Source organism: Pleurodeles waltl, chromosome 11 (genome assembly GCF_031143425.1).
Source record: "Pleurodeles waltl isolate 20211129_DDA chromosome 11, aPleWal1.hap1.20221129, whole genome shotgun sequence".
In the NCBI taxonomy this organism is placed as follows: domain Eukaryota; kingdom Metazoa; phylum Chordata; class Amphibia; order Caudata; family Salamandridae; genus Pleurodeles; species Pleurodeles waltl.
Window position 1 is genome coordinate 148,557,724 of NC_090450.1, and position 16,584 is coordinate 148,574,307.

The window sequence follows — 16,584 nt, forward strand, 5'->3', positions numbered from 1 at the left end:
CCTCTATTTATGTTGACTGTAGTGTACTGCACTTCCACAAAGACAATAATGACCAACCAAGAAGGATGCTTGAAAATAAAGGGGCCAACTGTTCAGCACAGTGTAGGGGATCAGACCTGAAAACATAATGAGACAGCCTGTTAGGACGATGAATGCTTGAGGTTTTGGTTTCTTGGACTAGGACTACTTTGTGTAAGTTCTACATCCAAATGGATCCATCTTGGGGTACCCATACAGGTAAAGATTTAGTGGTTGTTTCATAGGAATCACACCAATTCTAAATACAGAAAATCAAGTACTGCAGCTTCAACCTGTTTGGAAATTTTGCCTTGCAACTATATTTTTAAAAAAACACAAATTCTAGCCAGAGGTTTTTTCGGAAAAAACTGTTTCATGTATTGTTTCTTAGATTGTGACTATGGGCCTCATTACAACCCTGGCGGTCAAGGACCGCCATGGCTGTTTGGTAGATTGCACCGCCAACAGGCTGACGGTGCAATCTTGGGAATTACGACCGGGGCGGTGGTTTTCCGTCATGTTGGTCCCTGGCGGATTTAATCCTCCAGGGCAGGGGATTACGAGCCCCACTCCCACCAGCCTTTTCATGGCGGTAGGAACTGCCATGAAAAGGCTGGTGGAAAGGGGAGTCGCGGGGTCCCTGGGGGCCTCGACACTGCCCATGCCCTTGGCATGGGCAGTGCAGGGGCCCCCTGGCACAATCCCATGAAGCTTTTCACTGTCTGCATAGCAGACAGTGAAAAGGCGCGACGGGTGCAACTGCACCCGTCGCACCGCAACAACACCGCCGGCTCCATTTGGAGACGGCTACCATGTTGCGGCCATCATCCCGAAACTCGGTTTCCGCCCGCCGGCCCACCGGGGATGTCGAAATGGCCACTGCGGGAGTGCGCCCGCATTGGCGCCCGCGCGGCCATTACAACTCCGCCCGCCAAAGTTGTAATGAGGGCCCATGTGATCTCACTATTTTCCTGATCATTTTTGCAAACCTCCATTTTTTAAATGATTATTTAGAAACAGAAACAATGATGAAAGGTATCTGCTAATATTTCGGTCCTGCCAGATAGCAGAAGACACCCTTTCACTATTTGAATATGTCTTACTACATGAGCACTTCATTCCAAATCTGGGAATGTGAGCCATTTTCTTACCTGTTTCTTTTCCATCTAAATGTGCGGAACTAATTAAAATAATTGACTCAACATGTTTTTCTTGAATTCTTTATAAAGCGGGTTACTCTCTGGCCATGGGTTTATTTGTATGTTTTTCCCAAATTGGAAGTTGGCTAAATGCACAAATATGCAATGGCGTGTAGTATCCAAATCATGCAACCGATAAGTAGTTTGAACTATATTGCCTACCAAAAACAATAATTTTTCACAATGTTGTCCACCAAAAATCATAATTTACACATTGACAGCCACTGGTATATCTGACATTGGCTATTTGTATTCTCATCAAAATGCAAGTAAAACTGGCATTGAGGCTCTTTGCTGGCCCCTGGTGTCACACTAATCTAGAGTGTGTACAGAGTCATATGTCTGTTCCTGTTCAGGCACTAGGAAGGTCACGCAAAAGTATACCTTAACCATGAGCATAGTACTATTTTCCATGCACTGGGTAAGTCCCATAAATCGGTGATGGCAGTGCATCGAGTTTATAAACATTTTCTTTGCTACAAAACACAGCACAATCTAATAATCCTTCTAATGTAGAAAATCTCCTTTGGTTGTGAACCCTAGACTCTGTGCTGACTTTCTGTGTCCATGCTGAGGGCATGTAGGTGTAGTAGGCGTGAGGCATATGTGGTAGTAAGACTCTCAGTGTGATGTGAGTATGACTGCTAGGAGAAAGGGGTCTATTTTGAATCGTCCCTGTTTTATCATGAGACACTCTATAGAATGGATATAGCTTCCTCAGGATGTAAATGTATTACCTGCATTCCTGTGGAAATCCAGACACTGAAGTGAGGAAGAATGAGACAGGACTGCATTTAGAAATTCAGGGCCTCAATTACAAGAAACTGACACATCGTCATCGATGTATCAGATTTCTTGCCCCACCACAAGTACCGTAACAATGACATGGATGCGCTGTATTTAAAATACAGAGCTCCATGGTGCATGTTTTCATCGAATAGAAATTCTGACTCATCTGTTGGTTCTAAAGTGATGTGCTGCTGGAGTTTCATTGTTAAACTGATGCAACTCCAGCAACGCGAGGAGAGTGCCATTGTTAAAGCCCTGTGTCAAATTTACGCCTGGTCAGAACAGGCAGTAACATTTTGATGCAGTGAAGTCGTAGAGTGAAGCCGTGAAAAGTTGTAAATTTCACTGCGTCAGTCCTACATGGCTTTTTCCATTGGAACGCCTACCCTGAATACATTATACCTGGCTCTGGTATAATGTGACCCAGGGCTTTACAAACTGATGCATTGACCCCAATGTGTCAGTATGTAAATATGGAACAGTGTAGTGCTCTTCTAGTGCCACTCCTGCATCCAAAACAATGATGCAGCAGTGACGCAAGGGGCTTGTAAATGAGGCCCTAAATGAGGACCTTGATGGGACTACTGATTCCTCTTGAGCTCTGACATTTGGTAGAAGGTAGGGTCGAGGGGTGCCACTGCAGTTTCTGTTGTTCCAGTTTAGGACATTTCTACACTGGGCCTGCCCTTTTGTTTATTCATTCTCAGGGCACATAGTGCAGAGGATGGCTGCAGGGTCTGGATTCCAGCCAGGCACTGTGCCCAACCCTCCACGGACTCCAGTTCCCACTGTACATACTCCTTGGCAGTGTGCAGCATGGGTTAGGAAAAGGGATTGGCCTCCAATGTGGTCCTCTGGGAAACTCACCATGGACAGCCATCCCTTACTATGATTGGACTTGAGCCTTTGTAAAGCAGGGACTGACTACAGGGCCTGGCAAGGGAGGTCCTGCACTCTCTTGACACTGGCAATTAATCGTTATAGCACACAGTCTTTGACACCATGCAACTTGGCCTTTGGTCAGGTTGTGATTTTGTATTTTATTTTGGCTTTGTGAATCCTTATTTGGTAATACAAACCCAGACCAAGCTTCATTCCTGGGCACCGCAAATGCAGCCCAAGCTTCATTGACCCATGTAGCTCCCTTCATTGGTTTGCAGTTCCAAAACTATGTCCACATATCCTCAAAAGGTGATGCATGGGTTGGTAAAGCTTGCCTCGGTTGGTAGTACTTTAGCTTGATGCTTGTCCTGAAATCACAGATTCTTTTCAGGATATGTGAATCCCAAATGCCTTCAATATCAAGGGGGGTTGTGGTACCTGTACTTGTCAGGGATCCTCACACAAATCCCAAAAAGGATACATGGATCCTGTGACTCTTTATTTTTTAAAATTTTACATGGGGTCTTTCAGGTCACCATGCTGTCTTCTGGAGTCAGGGTGTGACTATCCTACACCCTATATGTACTCGTAAATCTTTGTTCAGAACCCAGGGACCATACCTCTATCCTGAAATGGTTACCACACGAGAATTGTTTCCCCTACAGTGAGCCAATCAGTCTATAGGAACCTCAATTGTAGCTCTGGGTCCCTGGATCTGAAAAGACTGATGGTAACAAAGGCTCAATCGTTCAATCGTATAATCGGATTCCTTTATTTTTTATTTTTTGTATTAAAAATCGGTTTGGGGATCATGAAAGCCAGAGATTTAGAAAAATGCTAGCCAATTAAACACCCTCTGCAATTGTTTTATATGGTCATCTCTCAAAAACGCAGCAGATTTACACCAAGCCAACAAAAGTATCCTTTCTGAATAAAGTTTTAGACTCATCCCCAGTTTGGTCTGAATTAATTAAAAGTTGTTGGCTGTAGGTGAGGCTGCAGGCAAGAGCAAACATTTCCAATAGAAGCTAAAATGGAAAAACAAAACTTTTTTCACCCTCCTTTTAACTTTTTTCCCCTGCACACATCTGTTCAAAAGTTGGCATGAAGACCTTAGCGCACTACTCCTATTGACTGCCAAATTTGGGGCTGATCCTTCTAAAGATTCAAAGGTTACAGACAGATAAAAACATACATTTTGTCTGGGAAATATTCCTAACAATAGTTGCACAGTGGTGAATGCCTTTGTGTAATAGTTATGAACATAGTAGATACTAACTTTTAAAAGCAGCCTTGAGTTATTAGACAGAATCATATCAGCATGTAAATGTATACATTACATGGAAGAGTGTGTGCACCAGGTACTGACCTAGACATGCGTACTTGTTTTGCCTCAGAAGATGGGCTATCTGTAAAGTTTTCACCCCAATGTGAAGGATGCAGGTGGTATGATCTATAGCTCTTTCAGATCTTCATTATTATTATACCAAAGTGTCTTTTTTGACATTTGTTGCATAGAATGTACACTGTTGTTAGTTTCTTTTCAATACTATGTGGTGCATTTCTCATTAGAATGTCACTGTTTGGAAACAGTGGGGCATACAAGGAACTCTCTCCATAGAGAAAATATTGTTTACAGTTTTCTACTGAAAGCAACTTCATTTCTTAATGTAGGTTTGCTGTGTGTCAGGAGTTTGATAGAGATAAAAGCTGTCTTTACTAGGGCAGTTGTTTTGGAATTGGCATTTGCTGATTTGGATTCTCTGAACAGCTGTATACAGATTGAACACCATGCCTAATGAGGCTTTTCCCGTATTTATGTGATTGATAGTTATTGGGAATTGTGCTATGTGTGATAACAAAGCAAACTATTCAGCAATATAGGCGAAAACCAAGCTTGGATGATGTTATCAGTGAAGTCATCAATAATGTAATTTTAGATGTCATCAGTAATGTCATAAATTATGTCATATAACATATTATGATTGATGTCATGTGTAGTCATAAGAAGTGCATGGTGGGGGTGCAAGATATAGTTAGTGTTGCTAACTATAATTGGTGAATTTCTTAGTTTCTTTTCATTTAAAATGTTAACATCCCTGAGAAATTCACCTAACTATAACTTTACCTTAAACTTTGTTTTTTTTCAGTGAATTTGTAAGGTTTTTAAAATGTAAAATAATAATGAATTACCATATGTAAGCACAGCCTACCCACCATGCATGGCAGGGGGTTGGCTGCAGGGCTGCTGCCTGCAGGGCCAGGCATGTGCCTAAGCCCTTCAGCCAACACCCCCATACAGCCAACCCCACGCTGTGCATGGCCTTCGGCTGAGCACAGTGGCAGGCTGGCCATATGGCTTGGTCCTGGGGACTCCTCACCCTGTGTCACTCATTAAAATTAAGGTGAGGGGGACGTTCATCCCCCCTACTGGGGCCCAGCACCATTTTGAAGGGTCAGTGGGGCATGCAACCCCCTTCCCTTCACTGATTTTGACCCCCGGGGACCTCATCCCCAAGAGCCATGCAGTACATTCAATAGAGAGGGGGGCACTTGTCCACCCCTACGCAGGCCAATTTTAACTCAGAGGAACCCATCCTCCAGTTCATGGTACTATAATAAATGGGGATGAAGACACAGGGCCCCTCTCCCTGGGCCGTTTTTGGCCCATGGAGGGCCTCATCCCCTGGTGCAGGTACCTATGTAAATGGGGAAAGGGCAGGTGTCCCGACTCCCCAGGCTGGTTTCAACCCCAGGAACCCCTTCCTGTGGGGCCCAGGCAACAAACAGTGGGTGCCCTGATGCCCACCCAGGGAACCCACAATATCCTGGTTGGGAGCTGCTGGGGACCCCCAAGGCCACTGCAGCCCAGCCAACAGCCCCAGCCAACTCCCTGACCGAGGCTGCATATTCCGATCAGTTTCTGTGGCAGCATCATTGCAGGTAAGGAAGCACATCTGCAGTCCATTCCCAGCTGGTTGGAGCATTTTTAAAGCTTCTGCCAGCTGGGAGTTGATTTGTGTTTGCTCTTGCTTACTGGGAATTTTGAAAGTGCTCAGCCAAGCAAGCGCAAACACATGTTTCCCTGCCTGTGCCAGTGAAGGCAGGGAAACCGCTATGTCTCTGGGGTGGGCACCCCAGAACATAGCCTGTCAGTCCGCCCAAAGGGTGGGTTCCCTGGGCCATTAGTGGCTCAAGGAATCGGGGGGCTGCATGAAGCCCCTCCCTAAAAAGAATTGGCCCCGCTTATGCTGCCCGGTGGCCTTTCAAGGCTCAGGGAGTGGGGGTTGTGCATCCTCCCTCCCCAAATTATATATTTTCAGCTCCAGGGTTGGCTCCCCAGAATCTGTAGTGGCTCGAGGAGGGGGGCGTCCGGTACCCCTCACCATAAAAACATAGGCCATGAGGGAGAGCTCCCCAAAGCCTCTAACAGCTCGGAGAGGGGGGGCACACTGCCACCCTCCCTGAATAAATTGTTTTTCAACCTAGGAGGTAGGCTCCCCAAGTCTTATAATGTAGAAATGCTGCCTGACCACCATTTGTTTTCAATCCTGCAACAATTGCAGTTTTGTTGAATTTTTTGTCTTTTTTTCATTTTTGGACCCGGGGGGCTTTCATGTGTCCTTCTCCCCCCATGGGACCAAGGGGGTCAGATGATCCCTACTCTGCCCCCATATATCTTTTTTTTTTTTACAACTTAAGCTCCCGAGTCCTGTCATGGCTGCCAGCAACATTTTTCTCATGTTGCTGGCAGCCAGTCAGAGCGCTCGCTCTCCGGGTGGTGACATTCCCATGTGAGTGAGATAGCCCAAGTGAAAATAAAACTCCCTGGGCCAATCAGAATGCTCTATGTATTAAATTGGCACTCTTGTGAGAGTCTGGATGATTCTCGCAAGCCCAACCACCCAAGTACACAACTATTTTTGACCCTCAGTTACTCAGAAACAGCTGAACGGATTTACTCGAAATGATAAAAAGTGCAATCTGCGGACCAAGATCTAGCTGCATGCTGAAATTGATGTAATTCTGTTCATCAGTTTTTGCTGTGTCTAAAGAAGTTATGGAAAATGCAGGGGGATTTTGCATTTTGCTCCCCCCCTTTTTTTACGCCCCACTTGATGGATCACCCTGAAACATTCCAGGGAGGAGCTGAGGTGTATTAATCTTTTTTTTTAACAGTTTCGTGAAGATTCCTGAAACAGGGCCATAATTATTAGTAAACCAAAAAAACGCTCTGTTTATAGAAAAGCAAACCTAACTATAACTACCTACTGGCAACTTCAGGTTGGAGTACAATAAAATGTATTTAATTTTTATTACTTGTAGTTATCTTTGACTCAGGTTGTAAATGTGGCATTTTTTCTGTGTTGTGTAATGACTTTCCTGATGTACTGCTTCCATTCTCTGATTCCCAACGAACCTTTTCTGATTTAATTTAAATTTGCTTAAATTAGAATAAGATTCACTTTGGGGAGGTTCAGAAAAATTTTAGTATGTCAAGATGTCAAAGTAGTGAACAACTGAAGTGCGCAAATGAACGGAAACAGCATTACTGGAACTAGAGCACCACATACAACCCCCATTAGTATGGTAGTGATGTCATGAACAAAACCAGTAGGGCGTTCAGCCTCCGAAAAATCTTTCTCAAGGAGGCGAATGCTCCAGTACACTCTGTAAAAGAAAACACAATTGAATCATTTATTCATGCGACTGAGCTACTTCCCATGGCAGATGACATGGAAAGCATCTGTGACTTGACAAAAAATGTTAAGTTCATTTTATGATCTGCATCCTTTTAGCAAAGTTTCAGATCTGAGCTTTGGTTGTTGAGTAAAATGATGAATGTTGCTTCGTGGACCGGTCCTATTTACTGAGTTTGTATGATAGCATATCCACTGCAGAAATATTGTCTGACATAAGTATTGTTTACAAAATATTGCTCACAAAATTGTTGTTCCACTGAGAGTACATTTTCGATTATTACCTCCACTGAATGAATATTTTGAGGACTTAGAGCACTTTACACCTAGCGATCCCAATTGGATGCATTGTTTTTGTGCGAACTGACCTATGTACTAAAAGGTCGGATTACAATATGCCAAATAGTAGTGGGTTACTAGTCAACCTACCGCATGAATATTAAGAATATAAGTCACAAATTGCAACCCACTAATATTCGCTGCCCTTACATGAGGGGGTGACCTCCTGTGGTCATTTTTTGAAATAACGACAATCTTCCATAGAGGAATATCTGATAACTTTATAACAAAAAATTAAACACTTCACTAATTTCTTTAAGAGTAAGCAGTGCTCTGGCAGTGATACCATAGACCACTGTCTACTCCTAAAATTGTTTTTATCAACATTCACGAAGGGAAAGAGGTCCTGGAGACTCTTTGCTGTTTGGGAATGGGTCATCGCCTTCTCTGAGGTGTTGGTAAGCTATCAATGGTATGCTATCCCAAATGCAGCTGCAAACTATTGATACATTGGTACATACCCAAAAGCTATATTGGGAAATGAAGCCTTTGGGACCCAAAAAAAGCTTTGCATATAAGGATAATTAACTGTTATGACAATATTCTGACAGCAATATTCTCATGCCACATGGTACACAATATTCAACAATGCTCAAAGGTGTGCAACGTGTGCTTAATTGAAGTATCCATAGCAAAATAAATAAAAATAAATGAAAACAGGGAAATATCAATATGTCTGCTATGCAAAATATGAGAAAAATGTAAAGGCATGGATTGTACAAGGATCCTTTCGGACACTCCTAAGTAAGTTAATGTTAACTACACACAGTCAAACATATTTATTCTGGTGGGAATATTGCTTATGTCTGTTTTGATCATTTACTTTGCTGTGGCTACCAGCTAAGTATGATTATATTATGAGTAATTTTAATGTCATGCCACTTTGAAGATAGAGGGCGCTTTTACTCATTGGTTTGTAAGGCTGAACACAGGTGGCATGGGTGAAGATTTATGAATACTTGCAATATATGGTTTTCAAGCATATAGAAAATCCGTAAAAATTGCAGGTTTATGGGAGTATTCAGGAAATGACTAGTGAATTCCAAATTCTGACCATACAAAGAGCATTCCGAATTCCTAACCATGCAGAGTGCATATAAATTCACTGGTGTGAAGCTATTTACAGCTGTAGGATTGCACGTTTTTAATTGTTTAGTTTTTCTGCAGCACAATTCTCTTCCCCTTGAGAAATCGTCCACCACCCCTCAGCTAATTTTGATGGTTTTCCGAACCCGTTCTGGTCTAGAAAAGGACTTACTTGAGTCCTTATCAAGAGTACCTAACAAACAGTCACCTGGTTGGGATGTTTCAGAACCAGGTTTGTGAATATTCATAAACTCTCAATTTTATGGATATTCCTAAACTTTCCAAGGCATTTCCACTTTTGAAGGCCCACTTCCCATCCCAAAGGTACGATCTACTCATGTAGAATAGTGCACCATCATGGAGTATTGTTCTGCCTGAGTAACTTTAAGAGTGCAAGTTCACCAACTGCGAAGTTGGTTAGGACACGGACAGCTATCAGTTTGTGTATACCAATCACAATAGCACTTTATGTAAAATTTACCACACCAAGGTGAGCCATAGAATTTATTTTGCAGCTTTCACTGATACTCTTTCAGTCTGTTTGTGAGTATTCATTTGGGTGTTTATTTGTTTTTCAGGCATGCATAGCTTATATGGATTTCATGATCTCTGTGGCTAAACTCATCCGCCAGGAACGGAATCTCTCCTCCAGTGACTCCATGATAAGAAATGAAATGGAGAAGGTTATGGCACTGGAGAAAGAGATCGCCAATGTAAGAACTATTATTTAATTCCAGTTGCTGTTTAGTCTAGAATTGCATTAGATGGTATGATACATTTGACACTGTCATTAACATATAGTGTTTCCACGTGTAATTTTTATTTTACATTGTTATTAAGATCTACGATTTTGAAATATAACTGCAGAGTTCACAATGTAATCAAAAAAACATTTTTTGCTAGAGCTGGTGTAAAGTGTTTAATATTTGACGGTTTCATTACATTTTCTATGGGTCCTGTGGTAGCTGGAGTGTACTGTACACTCGTTATGGTGGGTTCAATCATTTACCTGGAGTATTCTCTGGCCATTGATTGATTGCCTGTATTTACTGGCAGGAAAGGCACAGCATTGAGAAAAGTGCTCACCCCAGAGGTCTTAAAACTTTCTCAAATGGAAATATGATATCAAATGTTATTCTAGTGCTTACACAATAAGGGACAGTCAACTGATTAACACTGTAATGTAGGGGAAATGCGACTCTGATATCACACAATTTAGTAATCTGTCCTTGTATGACTATTCAGCATATACTGATGTGCTTGTCCCGCCAATAAATGAATGATTACAACACAACCGGGAGTCTACGATATATCTCAGCCTTGAATCTGGTAGAAACATAGCAAATACTATTGTGCCCATGGCCAAAACTAAAAATCAGTTCACTAGATTGTAATATAACTCTGTTAAATCAGAAACCTTGGCTATCTTTTAGTCACAACAGTCTGTATAGTGGATTTCATGCCATAGGTAATGAACTGAAACAAATCTACTTTAAAGAAAAAGTCGCAAGCATCGTCAATTATCAAACAATGCACTATATATCATTATTAAACCAAAGAAGACACTCCTTGATCAATGCGACCATTAAAAACCACACCAGTTTATTAAGAAGTTAAAATATTTATTTCCCTACAGTAACAATGCTAAAGTCACAAATATTATACTCAAGTTTAATTGGTACATGTAAAGAAACAATAAAGGCTGATTTAGTCAGCGAATGAACCCAAGCTTTATCAACGCAATGAGAATTGTTATTTCAATAGAGTATACACAAACCCATCGCAATAGAATCTGAGCAAGAGAAATTGAATACATTGAATCAACAAACGGAAAAATCAGTGACCGTTCAGGAGTATGAGAGTAACACCGCACTAATCACTAATTAGCATTAACATGTTGGGCTTCATGCAAAAGATTTGGTAACAAGAATTTAGTAGACATCTAACTATGGCGCTATCAAAATAGCAGCAGTAATAAAACAGCACCAGTTGGTACCTGGAAAATAAAAGACAAATAACAGTACACAGTTCATACATTTACCCAATTTCTAAGGTAATCAGCAAAAACTTCTACTTCATCAGGAGGACAACAGAGAAGAACAAGGTGGGGGACGGTTTAGAGTTTTGGACTATGAGATTACTAAATCATCAAAGCATTAGTTCAGTATTGAACAGGCATAGCAAACTCAGAAAATAATAAAACACCAGAATGTCAGTAGACTGACTGGCAAAGCATGAAGTGTCAAAGTGACAGATCACACCAAGTGCACGAAGTGAAGTCTCTGGAACCCAGGAAAGTAAGAGCCCCTAGCTCCAAACAGAATATGAATGAAAAGTCTGATTCTCAAACATTAAATTAAACTTGCTAATCTCTTGTAATTGGCTAAAACATAAGGTGAGAAAAATATATCCAATTAGAAAGTTAATATATATCACAACTATATAAAATGTTAGCTCCTAAAAATTATATTCCCTTCTGCTCTTCTTGCGTAGTTCAGGTTTATACTAAATGTATATTGCAAACTACCTTCTCCGGCTGCATCTGTAGACCGGTTTGTTTTGGCATCTTCCGGATTTGCTTCTACTAGACAGTGGTTACAAATATATGGAAACATTTTTCTCCTGACCATTTTCCTTGAGAGAAACACATTTCATTAATACAATGCACAGGACAAGTTTGTAAGTGAAACAAAAGAAGTTTGTTATAGAGCGTACATGAGCACATATAATTGTATCAAGAATAGGAACACTAGGAAATTAGATAACTTTCACTGTGGTCTTGTCTGCTTGAGGCACTGCAGAAAACCAAGAAACATTCACATTATGTCAGCATTTTAGTTTTACAGAGAACATTTTTACCCTTATACTACATTATTACATTTATCCAGTTAATTTTATCAATAAATACTTAGCATATGCAGGCCTTGTCTGTTTGATGGTGGCCACTAAATAAAGCACAATTTTCGTTTTAACATTATTTTTCATTTCAAATATTTCACACATTAGTACATAGGTATGATTACATAAAGACAAATTATTCTCGTTATTTTTCAGCTCTCAGAATTCCAAACCACTGGAAAGTTAGCATGTGAAGTAGTGGCCACAATTTCTGGGCAATGGGTGTTCAGCTAACCATGGCGTCTTTCCACAAGTGTTAATATTGGGTGTGCAAAGGGAGGAATGACCAACTTCCTTTGACATCTTTGAAATGAAGACAGATCTAACTGTCAAAGTTGGAAAACATTACAGGGAACTCTCACAACCATAATCTGTGTCCAACACTCAGTGACAGGCCATAGCGTTCATTACCAGCATTAGCACTTGTGTACACAGAGCAATGAGCAGAGCAATGAGAGCTGTCCGCTATTTCTAGTAATATAATATTATTTTGGTCTTTGGAGTATAGTATAGGCCGGCTGGACAGTAGATACTTGTGTATCCTGAATAAATTCTCTCATTCATCCTATCTTCCACAAAGGTTTCAGTCCAACGGTTGTATGAATATTGAAAACTAGTATTTTTAGAAAGCTGCCTCCGAAACAAGGATTCATTTGAGAACCTCTACAAGTCTGAGACCTAAACAAACTCACTAGGAGGATGTTTTTTGTCACCAACAGTCCTTGGGTGCTGAAATAGGATTGTGACAACCTGTGCAGTGATATGCTGAGTGTTTTCTGAGTATCAATGAATGTAGAACATTGAGGATGATATCATCGTTAATTCATGTCCTTCACAAAATGTCCTCAATGCTAAGGACACAACATTCTATAACAGAAGCATAACATTTATACGCAGTCATGTTTTTCTGTTAAGAGTTCCATCACTGAGTGTACAGCAGTGGTTGATAATAATGAAGTAATGTGGATATACATTTCCAGATGTACTCCCTTATTCACCCACTTGCTTGAACACTCAGTCACCTACTCAACGACTCACCCTGTCATTCACTCACTCACTACTGACCTTTCTTTTCCATTTGTCTAAGTCGGGCATGCTGAGCTTTTAGTCTACATTAAAAAATGTTGGGTGCATACAAACGTAAACATGCCTTATAATCTAGCTTTCTTTTTTAGTATTAAAGAAAACTGTTAATAACCTGTTTGTACGCCACCTAACATTTTCAGTCATAAGCGTTATAAGTGTATATAGATATATTTCAACAATAAAGGTAAAAACGTCATGGATTAAATAAAAATTGCCTGACTACAAAGCACAAATGATAGTACACATGTGTGAGCAAACATTTTATAGTTCCTTATCATTAATTGTTTTAGGACATATTGCCCATAATAATCTTCACATCAGAATCCTATTGTCAAATGGATGCCATATTAAAATAAAATATTATGAGGAAGCTATTAGTCCTGCAGTAAAACTTACACTAACTTTTTAGTCCGACCATTGACCTTATGGAGCCAATTCACAAACTTCAGTTTACCGAAACAAAGTATTACACAGTAGTACTACTCAAATGCTACAAAATACTTTTCACAAACTTCTGCTTTTCCTGTCTTTTCTGTGTGGAAATCTTTGCCATGGTGACTGAGATTTCCGCATATATAGGTAACATGTTCAATAGTAAAGCCCTAAAGGTGCTCATTTGAAACCTATATGTTAAATTGTATGTATTTGCAAGGCAATCTCATTGGACTTAATTCTGATAAAATATGACCAAATCAACAAGCATAGCTCTACACCTTAACATGGTTGCAGATGGATTCATATTGTTATTCACAAAGGTTTCCAAATTTATCCATGCTAACCTCGCACAGTTGCTTGGTTCCATGAGTACTTCTGCAAAACATTAGTGAATTCCATTTTTTTAATGAGAAAATGTATACATGCATTTTTGCTCATGCGAAAATTTACCAAGCAAGTGCAGTTGCCAAAGTTTTTATTTCTTTTTCAAGCATGAAATTGTGGGTTTTCATCCTTCCTTTTGCTATCCTTGAAAAGTATTGGGGCCAGATGTACAAAACTTTTTTGCGGTAGTAAACAGACCAAGTCTCAGAGGTGGCCCGTTTGTGAATGCAAAAAAGCATGTTGGTGTGGAGAAAAGCCACGATTCAGTAACTAGTTACCAAATCTCAATTTGGTATTGCGATTTGGTATTTGAAGGGGGTATGTTTAGGGCATCCCTTCCAAATACCGAATCACAGCGGTATATATTATTGATTTGCAATCAAATTCCAGTCGCATAACATTAAGGGCTATATTTATGTCAAAGTCACACAGAGCAGTAAGTTAACTTACTGAACTGCAGTGCGTGACAGGGAAATCGCAGGAATGCACCTGTCACTAATAGCCTGACATTCACAAACATAGCAACAGAAAAGTTCACAACTATCCAGTCCTTTTTTAATTCTGCAAACTAAACTAGACTTGAATAAGGTATGCTACATGCAATCAAATGAGAAGAAATATACTTGATGCCAAATTTCCTTCAAGCACCATTCAGTTTAATGGCTAACTGAAAAAAGAAGACAATTTATTGAAATTAATGGCTCTGTTAAGGATTTACAGAATAAATAGGAGATCAAATCCTTACCTGTTAAACAACGCTGGGACTGCACTCTGATATCAATAATGTTATCTTCTGAATGCTGATGGGCAGCTGCACATGCATCAACTTCCACACTAAATTTGCACTGTTCTTTCTAAGAAATATATGTTTTCTATCTTATGTGTCAATGTGTAGTCCCTAAAGGGTGAGTGCATTCACATGCTGACTAATCATTTGTATTGCAAAATGCATATTTGTTTAGGGGGCTTCAAAGCATCAAGTCACATTATGCGACTTTCTATGACTGATGAAATGGGGGCAGGTGATAGAAGTCAGACCTCCATCTTGACATCAGTGAATTTAACTTTCTAGCATGTATACATATTTTTAGAGTAGCTAGGTCCCCTAAAGGAACAGGTGCTGCTTTTATAGGAAATTGACAGCATTGAAAGAGATGGTGGGAAGGAGGGGTGCAGTGATTCCTGTAGACCACTGTGTAATCCACGAAAGCTGTATGGTTCTCGATGGGAAAGCTGTGCCACAGCAATCAAGGTAGTTTCCAAGCAGTTTATATTTTCTGAGGTATGTAGTACCTTTTGGCCCGACATATATGGGCGGCTTTTTACTTAAAAATAAAAACACAGAGTTTGTATAGCATATTGTAAAAATTCATTAAATTAGTAACGTTATATTTCTGATTCAAAATTTGTGATCACAAACCATTTGTACATCCCAATGCAACTCACAAATAAAAGGGGTATGGCTATATTATATGAAGCCCCTTTAACAATGAAATGATCTCCTGAATAGGATGTTGTATTAGTTTAAGGGCAGTTTATACTTTATAAAATATGTTGTGCAAGATGCCTAGAGATATGCCGGCTGCAGTTAGCCTCATGAAAAATAATAATGTTTGTATACCAATGTATGACACATTTCAATTAATAAATTATGAATGTAAGTTTTCTGGTTTTTGCAATTGAGGTCACAAATAATCGATGCATCCCGTTGAGACTCACAAATATAAGGAGGACTCTCCTTTCATGTGTTCTCGTATTTGCGATTCATAACGGGATGCACACGCCCTTTCTACTTGTTCAAAATACTTTTGTAGCCCGTAAAAGGGAATTTATACAACACTTTTGCTGTCTCCAGACCTGTGTTGTTTGGATTGTGCAGACTTTACGACTGCAAAATTGTTTTGTATGTATGACCCTATTATTGGTTTTGTCAATGCAACTGGTTTTTAACGATATGATAAGAAATTAATTGTGTCTTACATGAGTTTTGGAGTTCTATTCAACTTATAATTCAGAAAATTGGGGGTTCAAAAATAATCAAATGATCCCTGGAGTAGAGAAGTACTTTTATCCTAGGACTCTTTAGATTTTATGAGATATGTGGTGGCAGCTGTTCAGAAATATTTAGAGTGCTTTTTGTTTAATAAAGTTTATGTACCGTATTGTACAGAATTTATAGTGCTGAAGTAAATATTATAATTTAATTGTGCCCTTTCTTGTTTCTTATTTCCTCAATTTTTCTTTCTCTATTCACTGTTTAAAAAAATCACTCATGTTAGTGGTCTTAATTGTCTTTCCGTAGGCCACAGTTAAAGCCGAGGACAGAAACGACCCAATGCTTATGTATAACAAAATGACTCTTGCAACTATTCAAGGCAATTTTTCTTTAACCTTTAATGGTCAGGTAAGTGATATTTCCAAATAATATTTATGGCTGGACTGTTAGAGTACATAAAAACAGTTTGTGTTGCATGAAAGGCTAAAGCTTTTAAAAGCATTTTTCCAAAATTCAGAACTGGGCGGATAATCTGTGCTTGAATTCTTGGCACTGCTATGTTGTCTGGTTGTACATGTCATATGAAATACGACCTGCATAAAGAGTTATGTTTGCCACAATTCTGTGGCCTTTGAAACCATTTCAAACAGTTACATTTGGAATATTCCAGGTCTGGCATCTTCGTGTAGCAAAGGTATTTGGACGGAGCTTCGGATAGTACCAGGGCGTTTTTCATCAGAAAGGCCGAAGAACTAACTATGCAGTGATATGA

The 16,584-nt window shown here is 40.0% G+C and overlaps 1 protein-coding gene across 3 annotated transcripts in view; it reads left to right on the top strand.

The window, feature by feature from the left end:
• MME (membrane metalloendopeptidase) overlaps window positions 1–16,584 on the top strand; it is a 352,340-nt gene that overhangs the window by 154,202 nt on the left and 181,554 nt on the right. For all 3 annotated transcript variants that reach the window (XM_069213314.1, XM_069213315.1, XM_069213313.1), the window contains exons 9-10: window positions 9,592–9,726; window positions 16,119–16,220. In XM_069213314.1, the coding sequence (XP_069069415.1) occupies window positions 9,592–9,726; window positions 16,119–16,220 (237 nt within the window). The remainder of the gene's footprint in view (window positions 1–9,591; window positions 9,727–16,118; window positions 16,221–16,584) is intronic.